The sequence below is a fragment of the Notamacropus eugenii genome, chromosome 4 (genome assembly GCF_028372415.1).
Source record: "Notamacropus eugenii isolate mMacEug1 chromosome 4, mMacEug1.pri_v2, whole genome shotgun sequence".
In the NCBI taxonomy this organism is placed as follows: Eukaryota; Metazoa; Chordata; class Mammalia; order Diprotodontia; family Macropodidae; genus Notamacropus; species Notamacropus eugenii.
In genome coordinates this window covers 479,036-506,746 of record NC_092875.1, presented here as the reverse complement: position 1 = coordinate 506,746, position 27,711 = coordinate 479,036, and the positions used below count along the sequence as shown (strand labels likewise).

At 45.1% G+C, this 27,711-nt stretch overlaps 1 protein-coding gene across 3 annotated transcripts; it reads left to right on the top strand.

Moving 5' to 3' along the window:
* Positions 1–741: 741 nt before the first annotated feature.
* On the top strand, positions 742–19,457 carry LOC140502752 (uncharacterized). Of its 3 annotated transcripts, XM_072606727.1 has the most exons (8): positions 743–1,070; positions 1,892–1,956; positions 2,769–2,923; positions 11,307–11,433; positions 12,886–12,981; positions 13,098–13,214; positions 14,723–14,845; positions 15,808–19,457. In XM_072606727.1, exons 3-8 carry the CDS (start codon positions 2,891–2,893, stop codon positions 16,806–16,808), a joined length of 1,497 nt encoding a protein of 498 aa, XP_072462828.1. In that variant the 5' UTR covers positions 743–1,070; positions 1,892–1,956; positions 2,769–2,890; the 3' UTR covers positions 16,809–19,457. The 3 variants fall into 3 exon arrangements, with proteins under 3 accessions (XP_072462831.1, XP_072462828.1, XP_072462829.1); XM_072606728.1 differs by lacking the exon at positions 1,892–1,956 and having other exon boundaries at positions 2,692–2,923; XM_072606730.1 differs by lacking the exons at positions 1,892–1,956; positions 13,098–13,214 and having other exon boundaries at positions 742–1,070; positions 2,692–2,923.
* The last annotated feature ends 8,254 nt before the right edge of the window (positions 19,458–27,711 follow it).

Here is a 27,711-nt window from a genome sequence, read left to right as displayed (position 1 = left end):
AGACTGAAGGCTGGTTTAATCAATTAAAATTTATATTCCTTTGGACAGAACACTTGTAGTCAGGATATGACTCCCCATCAGAGAAGGAGGAAGATAGGAAGGAAGGAAGGAAGGAAGGAAGGAAGGAAGGAAGGAAGGAAGGAAGGAAGGAAGGAAGGAAGGAAGGGAGGGAGGGAGGGAGGGAGGGAAGGAAATAGTCCAACTGGGACAGGCCAGTTGGTCCCCAGTGGGGCAGCCACTCCCCCTTACACAATGTCGTTCACCCTTGGTTCTCCACGCAGGGAGGGCAGGGTACTAGGTGGAGGGGCAGCTCTGACTCAGGGCTCACTGAGGCTCTGACTGGTCTCTTCCCATCTAGGATCCCCAAGTCCCCTGTGCCTCTTGGGTCTCTACAGAAGGATGGGGCGGGAAGGCAGACAGAAGGGAAGGAGCAGAGGGAGGAAGGGAGCCCTCCTGTTCAGAGCATCTTCCTTTCCAAGCCTGCCCTCCCTACCTCCTCCTTCCCTCTGTAGATGCAGTATTACTTTCAGGTAGTCTGGTGCCAGTTTTACCCCGCCAGTCTTTCTGCTCAGGGGAGGAGGGGGTGAGTGTGGAGGGGAGTGGGAGAGGAGGGGATGGAGACACCAGAGGAGGAGCTCTCAGAGAGCGGGGAGGGGTGGAGTTTGGAGGCCTGGGAGGTGTTTAGGGCAGAGGAGGGATCATGGCACTGGAGAAGGGAGGCAGGGCTTAGGGAGGCGAGGCAGGCAGGATCTCTGAGCCCTAGCCCTGGGTGTGATTGGAAGAAAGGGCTCAGCCATCCTGGGGGCCTGGGGGGCTGGAGTGGGCAGGGCTGCTGGGGATGAGAGGACCCTCCCAGAGTGGGCTGGACAGGAGCAGGAAGTGTCTGAGCCCAGAATGCTCGGCTCTCCCTCCACTTCAAATCTCTCCCTTTGCCTGGCTCTGTGCTCTCTCTGCCTTCCCCGGAGCCAGGATTCCTGTGCCTTCCTCTTGCAGTTGAGATCGCTCTCCTTTCCTGTGGTGCTGAGATCGCTCTGCTTTCCGGACGCCAGCTCTGTGCCTGCGGGTCCCAGGTAAGGCGCCTCCTTCCCCACTTTCCCATTTCCTGGCTTCCCCTGGCTTCCCCTGCAATTCAATCTCCTTCCTCGCATCAGACCTCATGGTGAGTGCCCTCCAGGTCTGCCAGGAGCACACCTTCCTCCCAAGCCTGGCTCCTGGATGAGCTCCATGCCCCTACAACTTTCCCAGACTCCCCGTCACTTCCTAAATTCCTGCCTCACCTTCCCCAGATTTACCATTGGATAAGACTTCCAGACTGCAGACTTTGACCACAGGATTCTGGGAGTCCTCATTTCAGCCTCCTATCCGGCCCCGGTGTCCTGTCTCCCAGTCCCCTAATCTCTTATCTTCTTAGTTAGGAATTCCCTGTGTGCGGGATAACAAGATTCCCTACTTAAATTAATTACTCAGAGGCTCTCAAAGTGATGACAGAAAGTTTATTTATTCGATTCTCAGAAAGCGGGGCAATTCCTCCCCACGTGGTCTGGAGCAGGAAAAGCTGAAGACAAAGGAAAGGCAGTGATATATATAGATCCTCACACAAGCCCCTCCCTCCCCTCTGACCATCATCCTCATTAGCTGAGAATATGATCTTACATTCTAGACGCGAAATCTAGCCAATCCCTTTTGAAATGAAGGCATCAAAAAGTTATGTAAGTTTTATCCAATCGTTGAGACCCTAAGGTACTACACAGTTTTATATCCTTATATGGAATTATTCCACTCTAAAAATATTGTAATCTTGATCCTCTCAGTCTTTCTTACCCCTGGGAGAAGAATTGCAGTCTGAGATGTCTTCACTAAACCTATTCCACTCACCTTGTCTTACCTTCAGATCCAGCCCCCTTTGGAGATCCAAGAATCCAACCTTCCTTCCTACTTACCCAGGCTTGGACACAGGTACCAAAACTCTTTCCTATCTCCCTTTCTCTGCACCCAAGGCTCTGGGGCTGCTTTCCTGTCAGAAACCAGGCATGTGACTCCCTGTCTCCAGTCTCCCTTTAGGGATTCCAAGCCTAAGCTCTACCAGAGCATCCCAACAGTCCTTCCCAGCACTAAGTGAGACCTCAGGACACAGTCATCTTGCTTCCCCAGGCTCAGTGTCCCCCTGGATCCTTTCTGTCCCTCTGGTGTCCCTGACCTCCCTCCATGAGCTATGTTAGATGGTCTTGCCTCCCAGACCTTACCCCTGCTCCCCTTCTCCATGCCTCCCGCTACCCTGCCTCAGGTCCCATGCCAGGGGGCTGAATCCCAGACTGCACTTTGTCTCCCAGCCTCAGGCTTCCCCTGATCATTCAAGAGCCCTCCACCTCCTCAACCTCCCCTACCTTCCCTCTCTCCTAGACCAAGCAGTCAGTCTGTAGTCTAGATAATATGTGTGTGCATCAGGCAGAGGGAATGCAGGGCAGGCAGAGGACCATGTGGAGGGAGAGCTCTGCCTGAGGTGCCCTTGAACCTCTGACTGGTCTCATCCCATCTGGGATCCCAAGCTGCCTCTGTGTCCTGGGTCTCTGTGGGAGAATAGGGGCAAGGGGGCAGGAGACAAGGAGTAAGAGAAGAAGGGCAGTCGTCTTCCTGTTCAGACCACCCCCATTTCCAACCCTGACCCTCCCTGCTTCCTCCTTTTCTTTGTAGAGTGGAGTCTCTCCCCTGAGGATGGTGCCAGGGCCTTTGTGACTGATGTGGGGCATCACTCTTGTGAATCCCTGTAGGCCAGCCTGCTGTGTAGGAAGTGAAGAGGAAGACCTCTCCCCCTCTGGAATCCTTCTCCCTGCCCAGCTCAGTCTGCACAGGACCCAGGCCTGGCCCCACCAAGGAGTCGGATCCAGACGGAATGGCCCCTGGGAGACACAGCCACCCTCCCCAGGTGAGTGCAATCTGTGCCCAGAAGTCAGCCCAAGAGGCTGTTGCCATGTATGTACACCATGGTCTATGAAGCTGCCAGTGTGGTCCTCATGGAGCATTTCTTTACAGATGTAGGCATGAAACTGAATAAGGTATTAACAACACTGCCCTGCTCTCTGCTACTTTTAGTAAAACTGATTCATTGGCGCTTTGGTTGGGGAGTTTTCTTAGCAAGGTCAGTGGAGTGGTTTGCCATTTCCTTCTCCAGCTCATTTTACAGATGCAGAAACTGAGTCAAATAGTGTTAAATGACTAGTCTGGGGTCACACAACTAATGTGTGAGGCAAGATTTGAGCTCAGGATCTCCTGAGTCCAGGGCCAGCTCTCTATCCATAGTTCCATCTAGCTGCTCCAACAACTCAGCAGCTGTGTACAAGCGAGCTTTGCACTGTATGAAGTGGTGTTAACTCTGAGAGGGAAGGCTCCAGCAATTTGGGGGACCAGGAAAATCATTTTTTTCAGAAAGTGCCATTTTAGCTGAGCCTTTAAGGAAGCCCAGAGCAGGCATGTAGAGTTTGGGTTAGGGTTGGGGCTGAGAACTTTGCAGTCATGGGAGAGAGCCATTGCCAAGGCCTTTCGCGTTGCCTGACATGTGGTATGCTCCTCCTCACACTGAGATTGCCAGCCAGGCCTGGCACCCAGATTAGAGCATGGTCAAAGCCACAGAGTCCAGCCAGCAGAGGGACCCCTGTAATCTCCTTCTAACCAATGATCTGACCCTTTACCATGTGTGAGCTGAGAGGTCCAGAAGCTGCCCCAGCACATTCTTTCTGGGCCCAATCTGGACTAGGGAAGTTTGCACTGGACCATGCTCTCCTCTCCCCCAGGTGAGACACACCTTTTCCCCTCTCATCTTCAGAGTCAGGTCTCCTTTCTTTCTTCACCTTCCCATCCCCCTCACCTCCTCTCCTGTGTTCTTCTTTCTTTAAAATCATAGAGGTCACATGACCTTCTCCACCCTCCTTCTCCTTGACCTCCCTCCAGTCTCTGATGCTGTTGGACACTTTATCCTTCTTGATCTTCTCTTTCTTCCAGGCTTTTAGGACCCCACTGTCTCCTGGTTTTCCTCCATCCTATCTGACTACTTCTTTTCTGTCTCCTCTGGGTCTTCCTGGGCTCAAACCCTCTGACCATAGGGGTCCCTTGGGGGTCCAGCCTTGGTCCTCTCCTCTTTTCCCTCTGTACTACTTTCCTTGGTGATTTCATCAGCTCCCATCAATGTCATCACTATGTGTGTGCTGATGACTCTCACAAGGACCTTTCCTGCCCCAGTTTCTCTGCTGACTTCCAGTCTTGTATCCCTAGTTGCCTACCATATATCTCCAACTGGATGGCCCTTGGATATCTTAAACTCAATGTATTCCACACAGAGCTTGTTATTTTTACCGCAGACATTACACACACACACACACACACACACACACACACACACACACACACACACACACACTCCTAGTTTCCCTGTTACTGTAGAAGGCAACACCATCTTCCCATCATCACCTAGTAGTTGACAAGTCCTGAAATAAACCAAAGGCATGAGTTGAGGAATAAAACACCTTTCACTGAGATAACAGGGTAGCAAACCTACCATCCTGGGGAGGCCAGGTCTGTTTCCCCACCAAATATACCCATCAAAAAGTTTTTATAGTTTTAGGAGAACAGAGGGAGGAGGCATTATGAGGTAGCAAGCCCTGGTCCTGAGACCCCAAGGGCCCTTGGCAGCCACCTCATTCCAGCTGCTCTGCCCTTCCTGCCATGAATCCCAGTGTCAGGGAGGAAGGACACTAGAAGCTGAGATCTAGCTTGGGCTGGGCTCCCCACAAGGTAATGTCCCTGGAGAAGGGTCACCTTAATGTGTGGTTCAGCTCAACCTGATCCAAAGTAAATGTCTTAAGAGCAGGAAGGTAAGGACAAGACTGAAATGCTGGCATTACAAGGATCATTTAAGGGAGGTGCAACCCACATTACATCTGGTATTTCTGTCCTTTTGTGAACAGTTTTCTGTCAGAGTCATCCCAGCCTCTTTTGTATCTCTTCACCCACTTATCCAGTATGGTGCAAAGGCCTATTAGTTTCACCTTGGCATCATCTCTAGACTCTGTCCTTTCTCTCCTCTCCCTACCACCGTTCTAATGCACGCCTCCATTGCCTCATGCCTGGTCTATTGGAATAGCCTACTGGTGGGTCTGCCCCCCTCATAGCGCTCCCACTTCCAAGCCATTCCTCATTCAGCCCCTAATCATTTCCTGCAGTGCAGCTCTGATCAGGTCACTGCCCTCCCAAACAGATTCCCGCAGTTCCCTATTTATTCCCTCCAGGATCAAACAGGAAATACTCTCACTGACAATCAAAGCCCTTTCTAACCCATCCCCGACCCAACATATACCTTTACTCCGCTGGCCCTAAGCCTCGTGGCTTCTCTCAGCTCTAGGCACTTTCAATGACTGTTCCTAAGCCTAGAATCCTCTCCCTCCCCAGCTCAGACTACTGACCTCACTGTCTTCCTTTAAGTCCCCTCCAACAACTACAAAGCCCCAGGAAGCCTTCCCTAACCCTCTTCATCCTTCCTCCTTCCCTCTTCCAATCCTGGCCTGTTTGTCCAAGCCTTGCTTCCTTTGGATATATTGGTTGGCTTGGTGTCTCCCCCATTAGATGCTGACCTCCTTGAGGGCAGGGACTGCCTTCTGCCTCTTTTTCTAGCCCTAGTGTTTAGCATTGTGCCTGGCACATGATAGGTGCTTTATAAATGTCTATGAAATTGGATTCACCATTTCTAGTCCTTGAGGAGACCTTGTCACATCACTCTCTTCTCCCTGGGCTGTCTCCTCCTCCCCGCTTTCCTTTATGTCCCCTAGTTGTCCTGTAGGGCCACCAGAGGACCTTCTCCCTCAGGCAGGATGTCAAGGCTCCGCCCATGATACCCCCTACCATCCTCTGCACTCTGACCTCCTCCAGGGTTCCTCCTTTATCCCTGTGTGCCTGTGTACTTTCAGAAAGAAATGTCTTTTTGATCTGTCTGTTCGAGTCCACATTTGTTCAGTACTCCTGTATTTCTTTATTCTGAGGTGTTAAGAAGCAAACAATCCCTTCCTTTCTGGTTTTCTTTCTAGAAATATTTCCTACTCCTCTTCTTTGTGGAATATCCACTTTCCCCCCATGTTGTTAAGCTCCCATCTGCTGAATCAGTCACCTGCAGCGTCCTGGGATCCAGAGTGCTCTGGAACAGGGCTTCTTAAACTTTTTTCTCTCCTGAACTCTTTGGACAGAGAACATGTTTTGAGACCTTGGGTCTATAAGATAGGTAAACCAATCTGATTTACTGATAATAAATCATAAAGAAATTTCTTTTAAAACAATTTTTGGTATACAATATAATTTTAGTGTTTACCAAAGATGAAAGCCAATTTGCATACTAAGGAGATGGATATGCTTGTTTCTTTTTACATAAAGAATTAAATCTTGGTAGAATATTGAATACTGCAGGACATAGAACATCTTCACCATTTTTCAGAGTGGAGTGACATTTTGATTTCATCACATCCAATAATTTCGTGTCTGAGCCGAGGTGTTTCTGGCTTTGCATTTCACAACAACATGCACAGTGGAAAGTTCACATGTTGTATGTTCAGAACCAAGGCTACAGTGAAGATGCACGATGTAGCATGGGCAAGCAGTGCCAGAAACTCCTTGGATTCATTTCCTGTTTCATTGTGAATTAAGTTATGCTCTTGGGCACTCAGAAACCTTTACCTGTTGTCACATTTTTTGTGACCCCCGTATTTAGTTAGGCAACCCCGTATGGGGATCAGACCCACAGGTTAAGAAGTGCTGCTCTGGAACGCAGCCTTCCTTCCCTGCTTCTTTCTAGTGCATTTGCATTAGTTTTGCATGATTGCAGACGCCTTTCCATTGTGTGGAAGTTGTTCTGCTGGTGACTTGTAGGACTTTGTGTTTCTAAATTGGATTGATAAATGTAACTACTCCCAGTCCTGGGGGTTGCAGCCTTGGCTTGGTTTTTGGTTTTTGAATCATTGTTAAATTTTAATTTATGGAAGAAAGTCAGCATTTCCAAAACATAGTTCAATAAAAAGATGCTTGCACATCAAATTGCAAATCTGCTATGCACCATTTCTATTGCTTTCCATCATCTATTCCAAAATTATCATGAACATTTCTTTTTTCTTCCCACACCCTCATCCTCTGCCCTGGAGGTGACTACCCTTAGACAAAAATAGGTATATGTATATGTAAAATTACATCTATGTACATGTAAAATTATTCTGTACATGTAACCTTTATGCATTTTCTAGTTCTTTGCCTCCACAAAGAAAACTGCTGCCATCACTTTAGAACACAGAAGTTCTTTTCCTTTTTCCCTGATTATCTTTTCTCTTTAACCTGGGAATTTGGAATCTGAGCTCTGACATGCCTGTGAATTTTCTTCCCATGATCCTTTTGGGTGTGATCAGTGGATTCTTTCCATCTCCACTTTCCCTTCTTGTTGTAGAACTTCAGGGCAATTGTCCTTAATAACTTCTTGTAAAACCGTACTGAGATTCTTCTTTTGACCATAACTTTAACGTAGCCTGGAAGTTCAGACATTGTCTCTCCTTCATCTGTTCTCCAGATCAGTTGTTTTCCTAAGGATGTGTTTCAGATTCTTTTCTCTTTTTTCTACTTTTATTACATCTTAGTGTCTTATCACATCATTCAACTCTACTTGGCAAATACCAGTTTTCAAGGAGTTAGTTTCTTCTTTTGGAATTCGTATCCCTTTTTCTAATTAGTTAGATTTCTTTTCATCATTTTCTTGAATGACTTTCTTTTTTTTTTCCAATTTTTACTCATTGTCTTACATTTGGTTTTGGAAATCCTCTTCATTTGCTTCCTTACGGTTTTATACGTCTTGTTCCAATTGCTTGACTTTCTTTTCCACAATCTACTTGATTTTCTTTTTTTTTCTAATTTTTCCTCATTCTGTTTGACTTGACTTAGAATTATTTATTACAATTTTCTTGAGTTCTGTTGATTTTCTCCTATTTTTCCTCATTCTCTCTTCTTTGATTTTTTAACTCCTTTTTCAGTTCCTCCAAGATTTCTTTTTGGTCTGTCACCCACTTGACATCTTCTTCTGAATGTCATCCAGACTTTCTTTTATACCCAAGGAGTCATCAGTGATCAGGTTCTTCTTCCTTTCCCTCCTCATTTTTATGTTTCATTTCTCTTATTTTTTTTAATCAGCTTCCTTTGACTACAATCAAGTTTTAATCCAAATTTAGTGGCTACTAGGTCTCAGGTCCTCCTTACTCTTGTGTTCTGCATTCTCTCTGGAGGCTCAGCCTCTGGGATTCCTCCCTTCCACCCACCCGGAGCCCAAGTCACACTGTCCTGAAAATGTTCCTTCTTCCTGTGGTACCACTGGACGTTGGTCACTCCTCCTTGCCCACAGCCACAGCCCAGGATTATGTGTGGGCAGCACTGCCAGGCTTGCCTTCTAGAGTCATTACAGAGTCCATCTGTCTTCCCTCACTCAACTTCTGCTGTTCCATAGGTGAAAGTTTGTGAGTTCAGATTCTGGAGGTGAAAGTTCTAGAGGCCTGGTCTGCTTCCCTCTGGGACTGCTGTTTGGTAGTGCAGTGGAGTTGGCCTTGAAATGTCTACACTGCCCTCAGCCCCCAGAGTCTTCTCTGAGGTCCTCTCAAGTTGTCCTCCAGCTGCTTTACCCCTTTGTTTTTGCTTCTCTATTTTCATTTTATGGTAATTTTCTCTCTGTGGAGGAAATCCAGAGAGCCTAGAAATTCCTGACCCATGCTGCCATCTTCCCTGAATGCATGCACTGGTTTTTGTTCTGGAGATGATCTGTGAATTCTAGAATTGAAGTGTCTTTTTCCATTTTCATAAGTCCTGGCCAATTGTCTTTGATAAAGTGAATCCTACTCTTGTAATAGAGATAAAAGAAAATGAAATGGAAGACCATCAGATTTCAAGCTCTTTGGCCACACACATGCTGTACATATGGTAACTTGGAAACAGGTGACCACTTCCAAGTATCAGGGTATTTGTAAGGATTAAAGCATATAATAATAGCAGAAATATAATATGATATAATGGAGAAAAACTTACATGAATGTCATAGCCAAGTCTCAAAGTTCCCAGGTTCAGGTGAAAATATTGAAAGCAATGAGAAAAAAAAGCATTCCAATCCTGTGGAAATCTAGTGAGGATTTCCCAAGAACCAGCAGATTCCACTCTAACAGACAGAAGGTCTTGGGACATGACATTTCAAAGAACAGAAGAATTATGATTGCATCCAAAAATAATGTACCAGCAAAATGAGTGTAATCCTGGATGAAAATAAAAATGGCTGTTTGATGAATTGTAGACCTTCAGGTTTGGATCAAACAGAGCAGAACTCATTGGAAAATTGGATATAAAAGATCCAGAAGAAGTATAAGGAAAACGTTAAATTAAAGATTGCTTATAAGGCCCCCATTAAGGTCAAACTGTTTGCTTATTGTTTATGTATGGAAGAGTTAACAGTATTCTTAGAACTGTCATCACGTCATCAATGTAATTTGAAATAAAGGTGGTGACTGAATTGTGCATGATGGGGTAATGAGAAAAAAACTGGGCAGGAAAAGTCAAAAGGGAGAAGTGATATTGGAAAGAGGGAGCATGAAAAGAAGAACCCAGAGAGAGGAAGCAAGTCAGGATAGAGGGATGGTGATATTGGGGCCTTCCTTTCATCTGAGTTGAAAAAGAAACAACATGTACATGTGAAAGTGTGTAGAAGTCTTCTGAACATGTAGGGAGATGAGAAAATTGGGGAACAGGTTCAGGGAGGGAATTTTCAGAGGGTGTGGGGACTGGCAATTAGGAAAGTCAGGGAGAAGATGGGGCACATTTGCAGGCCCTGTGGATTCACATTGGAGGAGAGGATCAGGGTATTCTTGGAGGCATTGGTGAATTGGAGCAGTAAGTGGGAGGGGGAGAAGATGAGCTCAAAGGGAAAGAGTGAAAAGAGACCCTGAGAAAGAGCATTGTGAGTAAAAATGAGACTGGAAAGAAATTCACAGACAATATTTGTAACTTTTAATGTGAGTGGGATGTTTATAGCAACTGTCTTTGTGGTGACAAAGCCCTGGACGTTGCAGTGATCCCCATCATTTAGGGACAGGCTGAAGAGGTTGTGCTCAGTGGTTGTGATGGAATGCCACTTTGCTGTAAGAAAGGATGGAATCAATGATGTTAGAAAGGGATGGAAAGACTTGCACAAAATGGTTAAGAGCAAAGTGAGCAGCAACAGGAAAACACTGTATACAGTCACAGCGATAGAGTGTTCAGAAGAGTTTGAGCAAATAAGTCATTTTGACTATTCTAAAGACAAATTAAAAATAAAGGACATGTAAAGAGTGATGCTATCTGCATCCAGATAAAGAACTGACAAATACTAGTATACATAGAATAATTTTACACACATGTATGTGTGTGTGTATACACATATACATATACATACAGGCAGACATTTATATACATGGTAGCCATCTCTAGGGTTGTAGAGGGAGAGGAGAAACAAAAGAAATTTACCTGATAACCATTATATTATTTGAGGAATGTCAAGTTGTACATGGTAGATTTGCAATTTCATGTGTGATCACTTCTTACATTTTCCTCTTATGGAAATGCTCGTGTTGTTCCTTGCATTGTAAATAAAATATTCATTTTTCAAAAAAGATAAAATCCATTTCCTAATCCTAAGGAGCTCACATTCCCATGGAGGAGACAACATGCAAATCATCTTGTACATGTCTATTTGGTATATAAAGTATTGTCATGCATTCATAGGCATATGTGTATATAGATATATTTATGTATATATAATATACGAATTTGGTCTCTGGCTTCCCCTTCCTCTGATCCATAAGTTCTTTGCTTTGGTCTCTGTGTTCTTTGGATTAAAGTAAAACTTCCTATAACTCCATTCAATATGAAAGGAAATAAGTTCTAGAGTTTACCATGGCTAAACATATCACTTTTGATAAAGAAGATATTTCCTATCCCCTCTCTCATGCTCCTCCATACATCCACCAACCTCACAGATGGAACACAAACTTTCTCCCGGATTCCACAGGGAGATGTATTTCAGAAGAAAATATTTCTCAATTTTATTTCAAATGACCATAGAAATGCCTTTCTAACAATTCAATTAGGCTCTTAAAGAATATGGTTTTAGGGGTTGACTCTGACTCTCATAAAGAGTCTGACCTTTGGGCAAATCCCTTCTCTGCACTTCAGCTTTGTGAAGTTTTCTTCAGCTCTACATCCGATGATGTTTAATGATTTAGGCGTTGGTGACATTCAAGGACGTGGCTGTGGACTTCACCGAGGAGGAGTGGGGCCTCTTGGACCATGCTCAGAAGGAGCTGTACAAGAGGGTCATGCTGGAGAATGCCTGGAACCTGCTCTTCCTGGGTAAGGACACTTCCTCTGGTAACACTGAGTCTGCCATCAAAGGAATGTATACAGGGTTTGGAGCATTTATCAGTTATTAGAGAGAAGTGTTGATCTCCTGTCCTGCTGCCTGGTGTTTCCACTAGAAAGTCGTTGCACTGTGGGAAAGGAACCTGAGGGTTTCCTTAATGCTCCTGATGCTTCCCATATTTAGGTAGCTTCAAATTAGTGTGCAAGGACTGAGACATGGAGCCAACCTCAGGGTCATTCAGTTTGACCTCCACCTGGACGGGAATTGGGTCTGCCAAGTCTTTGAAAGCTGCTCAGGTGGCTTCTCCTTACAAGCCTGGCCTCTGGGATGGGTTGAGGATCCAGAATATTCTCCTTTTAACAAGCTTCAATCATGGCTTCTACTTGTCCCTCCTTTAGCGTTTGCCCTGAATCCTCCTTCCTGTTGCCCTCAAATTCCAGCAGAGATGGTGGCAAATAAGGGGAGGGAAGAAACATTTATTTCCACCTACTGTGTACCAGGTGCTGGGCCCAGGGCTTTCTTTACAATGTTATATCACTTCATCCTCACAATAACCTTCCAAAGTAGGTGATATTATTCTACCATTTGACAGTTGAGGAAACTGAGGCAGATGAAGATGAAATGACTTGTTCTGTGGCACACAGCTAGTAACTGTGTGAGGCTGAATGTAGACTCTGGCATACCTCACTCTAGGCCCAGGGCTCTCTCCATTGCACCATCAGCTTCGTCTCATTTCTAGACAATGGAAAGTATGCCATGAGGCCGTCCTTCCATAAAGAAGCTTCACCAAAACCAAATTTTGTGATTCCAAGCTGGTTCCATGGTCTTCTCCTCCACTTTTCCCCAAAGCTCAGAAAAGAAATGCTATGAGACCATCCTTCAGGAGTCCTGAGAACCACCCTGGGGTCCTTGCTTACATGTCCCTGGCTTTGCCAGGAATAAAAGACTGTCTGAGAAGTGGAATTTAGACCAACTAAGATTTATTCCGTTTGCCAGCAGGAGACTCTCAGCTAAACGGGCCAAGATGCCTCAAATGAGCAGTACACAAGGTTTCTATAGGTTTCAGGGAGTGGGGAACAGGAGAGGGGGAAAGGGCAAAAACTGGCTTATATAGTTTCCTGTTCTGGGACTCTAGTCTGGTTTTGCATAATAAGCCTTTTTAGCCCAGTTTGGAATGAGGAGTTTCTACAAGAGTGGGACTCGACAGCATGGGGGGATGAGGTCTGGCTCTTTCTCAGGACAGGCTGTGCAACAGGATAATGTAACACAGGCTGTTTTGGGTTCCTTACATTACAAGCACTAATGGATGGGTAGAGGTTCATGTGTGTGAACATAATGGAGTGAATCTCAGAATGGAGCAACTGTGAGTCTGAACGCCTTTCCCTAAAGAGAACTGAATGACAACTTTCTCTCCATGCTTGTTCCTGACTCCTCATGCCCAGGGTTTCCAGTTCCCAGAGAAGACATCATCTCTTATTTTGAGCAAAGGGAAGCACCATGGATGCTGGCGCAAGAAGGTTTGGGGGGCTGTTGTACAGGTGAGTGAGGTGAAAGCAGGTATATGGGAGCTGGGGTTACAAGAGACTGTTATGCCTTGTGGTGAGGCAGGTGCCCAATGTGGGGGGGGAAGACCTGACTTGGAATTCTTTTTTAGATGTTTCTCAGCAGAGTCTTCATGGATCAGTCACTGAACCACTGAACCTCAGTTTCTCCATCCTTAATGAGAGGGATTTGGACTCCATGGCCTTTCAGCTTCCATCCAGGCATAAATGTATGATCCCCCCCAAAAAAGAATTGTTTCGCATTTGGGGGCATGGGATTCTCCTGAAAGTATAAAAGGGCTTAGGCTCTTCTGTATGAGCTCTTTCCTACACCTTCAAGTCTACCAGCTTCTAAGTGTCCACTCTGTTCCAGACCCAGTACAAAGCACCAAGCACATCAATCAATTCAAGGGACTTTCCCTGCTCCATGGAGTGCACAGTCTGATGGTGCAGAGAACATGCCAACAGCTATGTAGGAACTCAATATGGACAGGATGAATTGGAGCTAGTAAAGAGAGGGAAGGCCCTAAATTTCAGGAGGACAGGGAAAGGCTTCTTGTGGGAGGTCAGCTCTAACTGGGGATTCAGGGAAGCCAGTGAGAACATTGTAGGCAACTGGGATGGCAGGAAAACCCCACAGAGTCCAGAGGTGGAAGGTCCTGTCCCTGAAACAGAAAGGAGGACCGTACACATGGATTATAACATATATGGGGTAGTGGAGGACAGAAGGGAGAAAGAAGACTGGAAGAGTAGAAGAGGAATAGGTGATGAAGGGCTTTCACAGCCCTGGAGACGGATTTATATTTCATACCTTGGCTGGGGAGCCATGAGAGGCTGTTGAGTACATGGTGACATGGTCAGGTGAATTCTTAAGGAACATGAACTTGGTAACATGATGGTGGATTGACTGGAGTGAGGAGAGAATTGAGGCAGTTAGGCCAACCAGCAGCCTGTGACACTCTGTTAGGTGTGGGGTAACTGTGGTCTGAACCAAGAAAGTGACCACGCTGAGATAGAACAGGGTCTATGGAATGATGTCACCAAGGATCGAATCAGCAGAACTTTGGAACTGATTGAACATGGGCATCAGGCGTGTGAATGTGTGAGAACTGATTAGGTGTGCATGGCATTTCATTTGGAGCTTGGACTGTTGGAATGAAGCCTTGGGTAGTATTAGCAATGGAAAAGATTGGGAGGGTTGGGGAAAAGAGAATGAGTTTCCTTTTCAATACGGTAGAAGTAGAACCAGGAGAGAGTAATGTCATTAAAATGTAGGAAGGGGGAGCCTGACAGTGTCAGAGCCTGGAGAGAAGTCAGGAAGGATGAGGTAAAAAAACTGAGGCAAACAGAGGTCCTGTGAGTTCCCCAGGGTCACAGGTCTAGCAAGTTTCTGAGGAGCGGTTAGAATTCAGGTCGTCCTGATTCAAGGCCCAGCACTCTGTGCACCACACCACCAGTTGTATTCTGACCTTGTAACAAAATATATTAAAAATGTTCACTCAGTTGTTTTTTTTTTACTAACCAGTCACATGAGTAACATGAAAAGATGAGAAGTTCAAATCTTGCCATTTCAGTAAGTGGCATCTTAAGGTCTGTTGATGTGGCAAAGTTGTGGTGGTCCATGATGCTTTCATGATGGACTCCAATGTACATGCCTGGTGATGATGGTTTTCTAATAGCCTGCTCTCACTGCTGTATGAATATAAAGCCATGGAAGACTTTCATCTGGTGATTTCAGGTTTGATGAAATGTGATTGCAAGGCAGACCAAGAAGGAGAAGACAACTCCAGTGCAGTGATAGACAGACACCAACGGTCTTGGCGTGCCTGTGACTTTTTGCACATGAGTGTCCAACCTTCTGGTAAGTTTGGAAACAATTTGATATCAAGTCGAGAAACTGAAACAATATGTTGCAATGACAATAGTCAGAAGCAGTCAGAGTTTGAGGTATTCACTGCATGGTCCCCAAACACTGTGCATTCCTCACCATGATTGCTTGGAATCCCTGCCAGAAGACAGCTATTCAGGTTGAAATATGCACATACTTCTTGTCCCAGAAGATAAATACCTTTGTCACCCAACTGGACAATTATTTACCAGGTAAGGTACCACTGACAAATTTTTAGCTCACATCCCTTTGATCATTATTCTTCAAGGGGTTTGTGAACCTCTCTCAAGAAATTGAGGCAGAACAAAATCCCTTATGCCTCAGGTAAATTCAAAAAAGTGTTGGTATTCTCCATGTGAACTCAGAGAACGCAACAGAAAATAAGACTGAATGTGATCCCAAGGGAGATTAGGTTATGGTTCCTGGTAGAACAGACCAAGAAATAATTTTAATATTTAGTGCATGTGCACCAAATGGCATTGTATCTATGAAGAAAGGATTGAAAGTGTTTACAATGAAAGAGAAAGATTAAAGGTGGAGATACTTTGACAAGTACTGTGGACAGAGCAGGCCCATGCACAGAATTTGGATTCCAGGCTCAGCTGCTGGGACTTAGGTCTGAGTTGTGCATGTGATAACAATGGTGACCCTACTTGTGTCACAGAATTTTTGTGAGTATCCAATGTAAATTCATGCGTGAAACCCTTTGGCTATTAAATCATCCTTAGGATGTGACTAAGGGCATTTTAAGTGGAAGTTTTCCCTTTGAAGATGGTTCTCTTTATTCAGGGAAACAGAAAGTAACTGAGTTTTTGTTCTATCTATGGAGCAAAGGGGATGTGTGTGTGTGTGTGTGTGTGTGTGTGTGTGTGTGTGTGTGTGTGTGTGTGTGTGTGTGTAGTACCTCTTTGTTTTATTGTCGACTTTTTTTTCAGAAGGAAATTTTGGACTGGAAATGAAGAAAACTGCTGCAGAGCTAACCCTTTCTGTGGAAGAAACTCACAAGTCAGGATTCATGAGTGAGGATCTCTCTGACTTCAATTCAAGAGAAATCTGCACAACACCTGAGATTAGCCACACTGCAGAGAAATATTATGATTTTGAACAATGGGGAAACAGTTTTACTGAGAAGCAATATCTTATTACACATCAGAGAATTCACACTGGAGAGAAACCCTATAAATGCAATCAGTGTGGGAAGGCCTTTTTTCAGAGGTCTCGTCTTATTGTACATCAGAAAACACACAGTGAAGAGAAGCCTTATAAATGTACTCTGTGTGAAAAAGCTTTTAAATCAAAGGGCAGTCTTACTCGACATGAGAAAATCCACACTGAACAGATACTGTATGAATGTAATCAATGTGGAAAAGCTTTTCAGTCACAGCACACTCTTAATCACCATCAGAGAATTCACACTGGAGAGAAACCTTATGAATGTAGTCAATGTGGAAAAGCTTTTAAATGGCGGACATGTCTTATTCTACATCAGAATATCCACACTGTAGAGAACCATTATAAGTGTTATCAATGTGGAAAGACTTACAGATGGAAGGAAAGTTTTGTTGAACATCAGAGAATCCACACTGGAGAGAAACCTTATAAATGTAATCAATGTGGAAAGGCTTTCAGAGGTAGGAAATCTATGATTCGCCATCTGAGAAGTCACACTGGAAAGAAACCTTATGAATGCACCCAGTGTGGAAAGGCTTTTTCACAGAGGCCCATTCTTAACCAACATCAGAAAATCCACAGTGAGAACAAACCTTATGAATGTAATCAATGTGGAAAGGCTTTTACAAGGAGCGCTCACCTTAATACACATCAGAGAACCCACACTGGAGAGAAACATTATGAATGTACCCAGTGCCGAGCAACGTTTAAACAGAAGACCCATCTTATCCGACATCAGAGAATCCACGCTGGAGAGGAACCTTAAGAATGTGATCATTGTGGCAAAACCTCCAGGCTAAAATGAGATCTTGTTTACCTTCAGAGAATTCATGGGAAATATAGGAATCTAACTTACCTGAACGGGGAAAGGCATTGAAATGGAGTACAGAGTATCTTAGGAGAAAATTCATTCCGGGTAGAAGCCATTTATGCACTCAATGTGGGAAGAATTTCAGCAAGAGATCATCTCTGATCCTCTCATCAGAGGATTTATAGTGAAAAGAAACTTTATGAATGTGTTCAGTGGGTATAGCCTTTCTCTACTACATGGATGTCATGGATGAATGTTAAATTTTGTGTCTGACTAGAACAGAAACGTTAGATATGGGAAATAATTCATGCCAACCATCCAGGTTGCAAAACCAGAAAAGGTGGCAGTAGGCTGACAATCTACAGAACTATGTGAGAGAATACATGTGGATGTTCCCAGAAGTAGAACGTCTTCAGAATAAGGAAAAATCCTTGTGTCAATATTATGCCAACTGGGGAACAATCTTTGGTGAAGGGATGTAATCAGATTTGTTTGGTCAAGGATGTAAAACTTGGAGCCATTTAGGGAAATGTTGTGTTCTCCCACAGGCCACCTCTATGCAGGTATTCAGTTGACATGGAGGGCACTGCATGTGACAATCAAGAAACTTCTCATTAGCTTGAGATCTTTTCTGCCTCCTGATTTTGGTGACCCAACAATCTTGGTGATGAGGTAGGGATTCCCCTGATGGACTGGAGGCAGAGCAGAGGCATTGTGTGAACAAAGCAGCCTCTCCTAGGCAGGCAAGAGGCCTTGCTGTGTTAGGACACTTTATCATGCTAGGCTGAAATCTGCCTTTTGCACATTGCACTCATTGGTCCTGGGTCTTCCCTCTGGGGTCAAACAGAACAAGTGGGATTCAGCTTCAACATGAGAGCCTTTCAGGTATTTGAACAGTATTTCCTGTTGCCCACCAAGTTTTCTCTTCTTCAGGATAAGTAGTCTCACTCCTTTCAGCTGGTCCTCATTTGCCTTGGTCTCCAGTCCTTCATGAGCATAGGCCTTCTTTGGATGTATTCCAACTAGTCAATGCCTCTTGTTGATTATCTCCAGTTTCTCTTAAATAATAGGTATAAAGAGATATCTTGTTTGTCCATATTTATTTGTCTGGAGGTAGCTGTCAAAAGTGCCTTGGAACTGGAGTGTAAATTACTTTGTAAAATCTTACAATTATGTAATCTGTTTTTATGAACAATGGTGGAACCACTCATTTGGTACCCTGACATCTGTCAGTTGTGGCCATGTTTATGGATTAGTTAGAAATGGGGGGATATCATGACTTGTCTTGACCTGTGTCTTCCCCTGGTGTCTGAGAACTCTGCAGGAGAGAGTGAGGCTGATGACTTTGCCTCACTTACAAGTAAAGCAGCAACAATAGTCTGTGTGTGAAGAAGCTCAGGACTTCAAAAGGTCAGTGTCTCTCCATGCAGTGCAGAAGCTCTGTTGCCTTATCAGTTCCTTTTAACTGAAGAAAAACTGAGCTACGTTTATGCATTTAGTGCTCTCTTAAAATACTTTACTCCAAACAGAATTATTATCTCAGCTTCACCTGAAAATCTCTTTGTGTCAAGGAAGCTTGTGGTCTTCTATACCTTAATTGTATTGTTAATGGAATAGGAAGAGCTTTCCCATCCATGAAGAGGCCTATGTGACCTGCTTGAGTCACGTGACTCAAGGAGCCTGTAGAGGGAGGAGCTTCCAGAAGTGGTAGAGCAGGAAGTTGGTGTGAGTTGGAACTTGTTGCGTTCATCCTTTGTGGCCTGAAGAAGACCATGCCATCAGAGAAATGACAACATGACTTGCACTTGACTTTGTTTTGAGTGAGGGAGGGCTGTGCAAGGTCACCAGCCACACTTGTCTTAAAGAGCCATCTGAATCCGATGACCAGATATCCATCAGGATGACTGGAGATGGCCCCTTTAGGCCAAGGTCTATTCAGGTACTCACTTAAGGTTAGGGAAAGCCCATTCAGTGAACAGGAGTAGTTCAAGAAGTAGTCAGGGCATGGCCCCTTTAATGAGGCAAAGAAAAATAACTACGTCAGGCTGGGAGGAAAACAGCAACAGTTGCTATTGATAGTCACTCTTAAGCCAGGAAGGTCTAGAAAAGAGCCCTTAGGCAGGGACCTAATGTTGTCCAATGTATGGGCTTCATAGTGCAGTAGGTTTAAGGGGAAAGGAGAGGGGAGGAGAAAAGGAATTTAGCTAGTAAACCCCAAGTTAACGGGAGGGGGATACAGACAGGAGAGGAGGAGATGAGTTACCCAGCTACCTGGGTCCCCATTCAGGCAGCTGCATCTACTTTCAGATCATTGTATTTGTCCTTCGTTGTCGAAGAAAATCATGCCATCAAAGAAATGTTGATTATCTCCAATGACTTGCAATTGGAGCAGGAAGTTGATGCGAGTTGGCACTTAGAGAAAGAGGAGGCAGAAAGACAGAGCAGCTAGGGGGTATGAGAGAAGGGCATGTTGCTTAGGGGTGCCTGTTTGTGGGAAGGCCCCTATGGCCATGCTCCCTGCAGTGATAATATGTACAGACTTCTTGGTTACTTTGATGGATTTGGCTTTCTGGTATATGAATAAACATCTTGGTTCCATCTTCAGTGAAGAGCGTCTATTATATCTTGTGCTTCAAGCCTGGAAATACGCCAACATGTTCATAGCAGTCTCTGTGGGTATGACTTTGGCAATGTATCTGTCTCAGACTCTCTTTTTACCCTATCCCTACTACCTCATCTTTTGCTTTGACCCTCTCTTTCCTTGTTTTACCCATCCCTCTAATGTCCCCTCCCTTCTCCACCCATCCACCTTATCTTACTGTGTACACACTTGCAAAAATCCCCTAGTTTTCTCCTCTTTCTGGATGTTCTGTAGACTTGTAAACCTCTTCTGATGTATGTTTTGTTTTCTCATCCAACCAGATGAGAGTAAGTTTCCAACATCACTAGCCCTCCAACACCTGTTTCCTCTGTGTTAGTTCTTCCTTCCATGCCCTGTTTTTATGAGAGACTTGCTCCTTTTTACCTACTCCTGCCCAGTTTTATTTTTTAGAATCACCCCTTCATACACACACCAGCCACTACCTTTCTTTCAAACTACCTTGGAAATGACAGCGGTTTTGAGAATACTATTAGTTACTAATATTAATAACATTTTCCTATGCTGTAAGTACACAATTTGACCTTAATCAGTGCCTTAGAATTAGTCTTCAGTTAATTCCTTATGTTTCCTCTGGCAACAGAGGTAGCAAGCCAGCTATTACACTCTCTTCCTTCACCCTCCTCAAGAGGCTTCTTAATTCCTCTTCACCTTCTGCCATCGGAGTGTTACCATCTGCATATCTGAGATCATTGATACTTCTCCTGGTAACCTCAGTTCCACCTTTTGATCCCTCCTGCCTGGCATTTCCCATGATGTGCTTTGCATAGAAGTTAGACAAAATACATGACAACACATAACCTTGTTGTGCTCCTTTTCCAATATGACACCAATCAGTTGTTCCATGGTCAGTTCTTCCTGTTCCCTTTTGGCAACCTCATACAGGTTCCCCTGGAGACAAGTAAGGTAATTTGGTACTCCCGTCTCTTTGAGGACTTACCCCTTTTTGCCGTGATCCAAATGGGCAAAAGCTTTAGGATGGTCAATGAAAAAGAAGTAGACTTTTCTCCCAGAAATCCCTTCCCAGAAGTCCAAAGAATTTAGGGATTGGGTTTGACAACTTGATGTCTACTTTTCACCTTAGTCATGTTGCAGGGAAGAATCAAAACGAATGGGAGAAACCATAAAGCAAAACATAATGCAAGAGATAAGGGTTTGCTTCATTCCGTGATCCAATTCCATAGTTCTTTCTCTGGAGGTGGAAGGCGTTTTGCCTCAAGAGTCTGTTGGGAATGTGTTAGGTCCTTGCATTGCTGTGGAGGACTAAGTCTACCAGAAAAATTCCTCGCACACTGTGGTTGTTGCTGTGTACAAAGTTCTCCTGGTTCTACCTCTCTTGTTAGCTACATTTCAAGAAATCCTAAGGGAAGACTACATGAGATGAGAGTTAATTGTGCCAGATTTAAAAAATCATAGAATACGTGAGTGGGATAGGAAAAAAAAGTCTAGCCCCCAAATCCAAGACATTTGGGGAAGTTTAAGGAATCAAAATTTTTATTCGTTTGGACAGAATGTCCACATGTAAGGATATGGCTCCTATCTAGCTGGAAGTTTGGTTAAAAGAGGCAAACAGGCAAGGTGGCATAGAAACTCATATTTATTGCCTTCAGCTGGCCAACATGTTGGGACACAGAATCAGAGCTTTCATTCTGACTGATTTAGGCAAATTGAGGAAGACCTAGATATTCTTAGAGCAATCCTAATTCAGGATGTCTGTGTCACTCAACAGTTATAGCTTTCATTTGTTTTTAACTGTAGCATGAGAAAGGACATTTCTGAGCAGAATAGGTTGTAAATCCAATAAGAGAGGAGAACTGACAAAGTGTCCATTGAAATTACAATCCCGGGGCATCTGTGTTTCCCCTGCATAACCTATGTGCATAGGCTATCAATAGAAAAGTGCCGCTATCCAAGACAGTGCCCCAGACAGGAGGAATGCTCCAGGTCAGCCTCATCCAATCCCATAGTGCTGATACAGCAACTATAAACACTCACACACACACACACACACACACACACTCACACACACACACACACACACATATGAAAATATATTTTTAGTTCACTCAGAGAGCAAAGCAAGCTTGTCCAACTGATCAGTTCAGGCTTTGGTCTTTACTGGAGTTGAAACGCTCTTAAATGATTATTACTCCCCATGAGGGAAAGAAAAAGGGAGGAAAGGAAGAAGGAAGGAAGGAAAGAAGGAAGGTAATAGCATCATTGTCCAACTGGGCCTGGCCAGTTGGTCCCAAGTGGGGCAGCCGCTCTCCCTTACAGAATGTTGTTCACCCTTGGTTCTCCACGCAGGGAGGGCAGGGTACTAGGTGGAGGGGCAGCTCTGATTCAGGGCTCACTGAGGCTCTGACTGGTCCCATACCATCTGGGATCCCCAAATCCCCTACACCTCTTGGGTCTCTACAGAAGGATGGGGAGGGGAGGCGGACAGAAGGGAAGGAGCAGGAGAGGGAGGGAAGGAGCCTTTCTGTTCAGAGCATCTTTCTTTCCAAGCCTGGCCCTTCCTGCCTCCTCCCTCCCTCTGTAGTTGCAATATTACTTTCAGGAAGTCTGGTGCCAGTTTTATCCTGGCAATCTTTCTGCTCAGGGGAGGAGCGGGTGAGTGTGGAGGGTGGGGGAGGGGAGGGGCTGGAGACACTGAAAGGAGGAGCTCTCACAGATGGGCGGAATGGGCAGGTGCAGTTTGATCCCAGGGGGGATGGAGTTTGGAGGCCTGGGAGGTGTTTAGGGCAGAGGAGGGATCATTGCACTAGAGAAGGCATTGCATGGAATGGAGGGTAGGGCTTAGGGAGGGGAGGCATCTAGGATCTCTGAGTTCTAGTCCTGGGTGTGATTGGAAGAAAGGGCTCAGCCATCCTGGGGGCCTGCGGGGCTGGAGGGGGAGGGGCTCCTGGGGATGAGAGGACCCTCCCAGGCTGGGCTGGCCAGGAGCAAGAAGTGTTGGAGCCCAGAATGCTCTGCTCTCCCTTGATTTCAAATCTCTCCCTTCTCCTATATCTAAGCTCTCTCTACCTTTGCCTGAGCAAGGTTCCCTGTGCCTTCCTTTTGCAGCTGAGATCGCTCTCCCTTCCTGTGGTGATGGAATCTCTCTGCCTTCCAGGATGCCAGCTCTGTGCTTACAGGTTGCAGGTAGGGCTGAGCCAGAGCACAATTCCAGACTGAAGACTTTGCCCAAAGGATTCTGGGAGTCCCGATTTCAGCCTTCCTATCAGGACCCAGCTGTCCTGTCTCCCTGTCCCCTAATCTCTAAGCTCTTGGTTAGAAATTTAGTTGTCCTACCTTCAGGATGCAAGAATCCTACATTCCTGCCTCCACGACCCCACCCTGAACAGAGTTACCAAAGCTCTTTCCTGGCCCCCCTTCTCTGCACCCATGGCTCTGGGGCTGCTTTCCTGTCAGATCCAGGCATGTGGCTCCCTGTCTCCAGTCTTCCTTTAGGAATTCCAGGTCTAAGCTCTACCAGAGCATCCCAACAGTTCTCCCCAGCTCGTAGTGAGACCTCAGGACACAGTCATCCAGCTTCCCCAGGCTCAGTGTCCTCCTGGATCCCTTCTGTCCTTCCAGGGTCCCTGACCTCCCTCCATGAGCTATGTTAGATGGTCTTGTCTCCCAGACCCTACCCCTGCTCCCCTTCCTCAGGCCTCCTGCTGCCCTGCCCCAGGTCCCATGCCAGGGGGCTAAATCCTAGACTGGATTTTATCTCCCAGTTTCAAGCTTCCCCTGGTCATTCAAGAGCCCTCCCTCTCCTCAACCTTCCCTAGCTTCCTTCTCTCCTTGATCAAGCAGTCAGTCTGCAGCCTAGATAATGTGTCTGTGAGTCAGGCAGAGGGGATGCAGGGAGGGCAGAGAATCATGTGAAGGGAGAGCTCTGACTGAGAAGCCATTGAGGCTCCAAGTGGTCTCATCTCATCTGGGATCCCAAGCCCCCTCTACCTCCTGAGTTTCTGTGGGAGAATGGGGGGGGGGGAGCAGGGGAGAAGGAGTAAGAGAGGGAGGGTGGTCATCTTCCTGTTCAGACCATCTCCATTTCCAGCCCTGACCCTCTCTGCTTCCTCCCTTCCTCTGTAGGGTGGAGTGTCTCCCCTGAGGGTGGTGCCAGGGCCTTTGTAACTGCTGTGGGGCCTCACCCTTGTGAATCCCTATAGACCAGCTTGCTGCTTAAAAGAGAAGAGCAAGACCTCTCCCCCTCTGGGATCCTTCCCCCTGCCCAGCTCAGTCTGCAGAGGACCCAGGCCTGGCCCCAGCAGGGAGCCTGGAGTAAGAGGGATTGGCCCCTGGGAGCCACAGACACCCTTCCCAGGTGAGTGCAATCTGTGCCCATACATCACCCCATGAGGCCATTGCCATAGACGTACACCATGGTCTATGAAGCTGCCAGTATGTTTCTCATGGAGCATTTCTGTACAAGGATAGGCATTCAAAGCCCTCTATAACCGACCCCCCACCCCAACCTTTCCAGCCTTTAAGTCTCCTTCAACAACCACAAAGCCACAGGAAGCCTTCCCAAACCCTCTTCATCCTTCCTCCTCCCCTCTTCCAGTCCCACCCTGTTTGTTTTCTAATAGCCTGCTCTCACTGCTGCATGATTGTAAACCCAAGGGAGACTTTGATCTGGTGATTTCAGGTTTGATGAGATATGATTGCAAGGTAGACCAAGAAGGAGAGGACAATTCCAGTGCTGTGATAGCCAGACACCAAGGGTCTTGGCATGCCTGTGACTTTTTGCACGTGAATGTCCAACCTTCTGAGAAGTTTGGAAACAATTTGATATCAAGTTGAGAAACTGAAACAATATGTTGCACATCGTCAGAAGCAGTCAGAGTTTGAGGTACTCACTGCATGATCCCCAAACGCTGTGTGTTGTTGGAGTGATTGTTGGGAATCGTTGCTAAAAGACAACTGTTAAGGTTGAAATGTGCACATACTTCTTGTCCCAGAAGATAAATACCTTTGTCACCCAACCGGACAATTATTTACCACTGAAAGGTACCACTGACAAATTTTTCTCTCAAATTCCTTGTGTAATTGTCTCTGTCCTTTAAGGGGTTTGTGAACCTGTCTCTAGAAATTAGTATGACAGAACAAAATCCTTAATGCCTCAGGTAAATACAAAAAGTGTTGGTATTCTTCATGTGAATGCAGAATTTTTGTGAGGATTCAATGTAAATTCATGCATGAAACTCTTTGGTTATTAAATCATCCTGGGAATGTGAGGTAAGGGCATTTTAAAAGGACTTTCTGCCCTTTGAAGATGGTTCTCTTTGCTCAGGGAAATAGAAAGTAACTCTGTTTTTGTTCTACCTATGGCGCAAAGGGGATGTGTGTGTGTGTGTGTGTGTGTGTGTGTGTGTGTGTGTGCGCGTGTAGTGCCTGTTTGTTTTATTGTTGGCTTTTTTTTTTTTTAGAAGGAGAGATCAGACTGAAAATGAAGGAAAGTGCTGCAGAGCTAACCCTTTCTGTGGAAGAAACTCACAAGTCAAGATTCATGAGTGAGGATCCCTCTGACTTCAATTCAAGAGAAATCTGCACAACACCTGAGACTATCCACACTGCAGAGAAATATTATGACTGTAAACAATGTGGAAAGGGTTTTACCAAGAAGAAATATCTTATTGCACATCAGAAAATCCACACTGGAAAGAAACCTTATAAATGTAATCAGTGTGGAAAGGCTTTTATACAGAGTGGTCATCTTGTTGTACATCAGATAACACACACTGGAGAGAAACCTTATAAATGTAATCAGTGTGAAAAAGCTTTTAAATCAGGGAGCAGTCTTACTCAACATCAGAAAATCCACACTGAACAGATACTGTATGAATGTAATCAATGTGGAAAAGCTTGCCTATCACAGCACAGTCTTGCTGAACATCAGAGAACCCACACTGGAGAGAAATGTTATGAATGTACCCAGTGTGGAAAGGCTTTTAAACAGAAGATGCATCTTACCCAACATCAGAGAACGCACACTGGAGAGGAACCTTAAGAATGTGATCATTGTGGCAAAATCTCCAGGCTAAAATGAGATCTTGTTTACCTCCAGAGAATTCATGGGAAATATAGGAATCTAACTTACCTGAACGGGGAAAGGCATTGAAATGGAGTACAGAGTATCTTAGGAGAAAATTCATTCCGGGTAGAAGCCATTTATGCACTCAATGTGGGAAGAATTTCAGCAAGAGATCATCTCTGATCCTCTCATCAGAGGATTTATAGTGAAAAGAAACTTTATGAATGTGTTCAGTGGGTATAACCCTTTCTCTACTACATGGATGTCATGGATGAATGTTAAATTTTGTGTCTGACTAGAACAGAAATGTTAGATATGGGAAATAATTCATGCCAACCATCCAGGTTGCAAAACCAGAAAAGGTGGCAGTAGGCTGACAATCTACAGAACTATGTGAGAGAATACATGTGGATGTTCCCAGAAGTAGAACGTCTTCAGAATAAGGAAAAATCCTTGTGTCAATATTATGCCAACTGGGGAACAATCTTTGGTGAAGGGATGTAATCAGATTTGTTTGGTCAAGGATGTAAAACTTGGAGCCATTTAGGGAAATGTTGTGTTCTCCCACAGGCCACCTCTATGCAGGTATTCAGTTGACATGGAGGGCACTGCATGTGACAATCAAGAAACTTCTCTTTAGCTTGAGATCTTTTCTGCCTCCTGATTTTGGTGACCCAACAATCTTGGTGATGAGGTAGGGATTCCCCTGATGGACTGGAGGCAGAGCAGAGGCATTGTGTGAACAAAGCAGCCTCTCCTAGGCAGGCAATAGGCCTTGCTGTGTTTATCTATAAAGCTTCCCATGGTTGCTCCTGCTCTGCCAGCCTGGAAAGGAAAGCTAAAGGAACTCAATTCCATGTCAGAGGCCTCGAGCCTGCTGCTCACATGCTTTCTACATGCGTCCTGAGGACAGCACCCTCATCAGAGTCTTGGTTTCCAGTGCAGAGACCAGTAGGTTAGACATGAGGAAGCAATTCCAGGGGCATTATGGGAAGTCTCTATATTCTCTCATCAAGGCAAGTCAGAGGGGTCTTGTTTCTAATGAAATTCCGTTGGAAGGGCCTTCAGAGGCCACCTAGGCCAGACTCATACCTGCAGAGTCCTTGCTTTGAAATCATTTCTACTTGACGACCAGCCAGGAAGGCAGCCCATTCTTAGGATATTGTTCATCATGCTGGGCTACAATTTGCCTCTTTCACATTACAGTCATTGGTCCTGAGTCTTCCCTCTGGGGTCAAACAGAGCAAGTGGGATTCATCTTAGACATGAGAGCCTTTCAGGTATTTGAACAGTATTTCCAGTTGCCCACCAAGTTTTCTCTTCTTCAGGATAAGTAGTCTCACTCCTTTCAGCTGGTCCTCATTTGCCTTGGTCTCCAGTCCTTCATGAGCATAGGCCTTCTTTGGATGTATTCCAACTAGTCAATGCCTCTTGTTGATTATCTCCAGTTTCTCTTAAATAATAGGTATAAAGAGATATCTTGTTTGTCCATATTTATTTGTCTGGAGGTAGCTGTCAAAAGTGCCTTGGAACTGGAGTGTAAATTACTTTGTAAAATCTTATAATTATGTAATCTGTTTTTATGAACAATGGTGGAACCACTTATTTGGCACCCTGACATCTGTCAGTTGTGGCCATGTTTATGGATTAGTTAGAAATGGGGGGATATCATGACTTGTCTTGACCTGTGTCTTCCCCTGGTGTCTGAGAACTCTGCAGGAGAGAGTAAGGCTGATGACTTTACCTCACTTACAAGTAAAGCAGCAACAATAGTCTGTGTGTGAAGAAGCTCAGGACTTCAAAAGGTCAGTGTTTCTCTCTCCATTCAGTGCAAAAGCTGTTTCCTTATCAGTCCCTTTTAATCGAAGAAAACTGCTGAGCTAAATTTGTAAGTGCAGTGCTCTCTTAAAACACTTTACTCCAAAAGAAATTATTATCTCAGCTTTACCTGAAAATCTCCTTGTGGCTAGGAACTTGTTATGTTCTTTACCTTAATTGTATTGTTAATGGAATGGGAAGAGCTTTCCCATCTATTAACAGGTCCATATGACCTGCTAGAGTCACATGGAGTCTGTGTTGGGAGGAGCTTGCCTATTGGGTGGAGCAGGAAGTTGGTGTGAATTGGAGCTTAGAGAGAAAAAGAGGGAGCAGAGAGACAGAGCTTCTAGTGGGCA

Bases quoted from the DNA above. Each gene is read 5' to 3' on its own strand.
- LOC140502752 (XM_072606728.1), top strand. From the start codon at position 2,891: ATGGCCCCTGGGAGACACAGCCACCCTCCCCAG. The intron at 11,434-12,885 runs GTAAGGACACTT...CCTCATGCCCAG, and splicing joins CTGGAACCTGCTCTTCCTGG to GGTTTCCAGTTCCCAGAGAA. The intron at 14,846-15,807 runs GTAAGTTTGGAA...CTTTTTTTTCAG, and splicing joins CATGAGTGTCCAACCTTCTG to AAGGAAATTTTGGACTGGAA.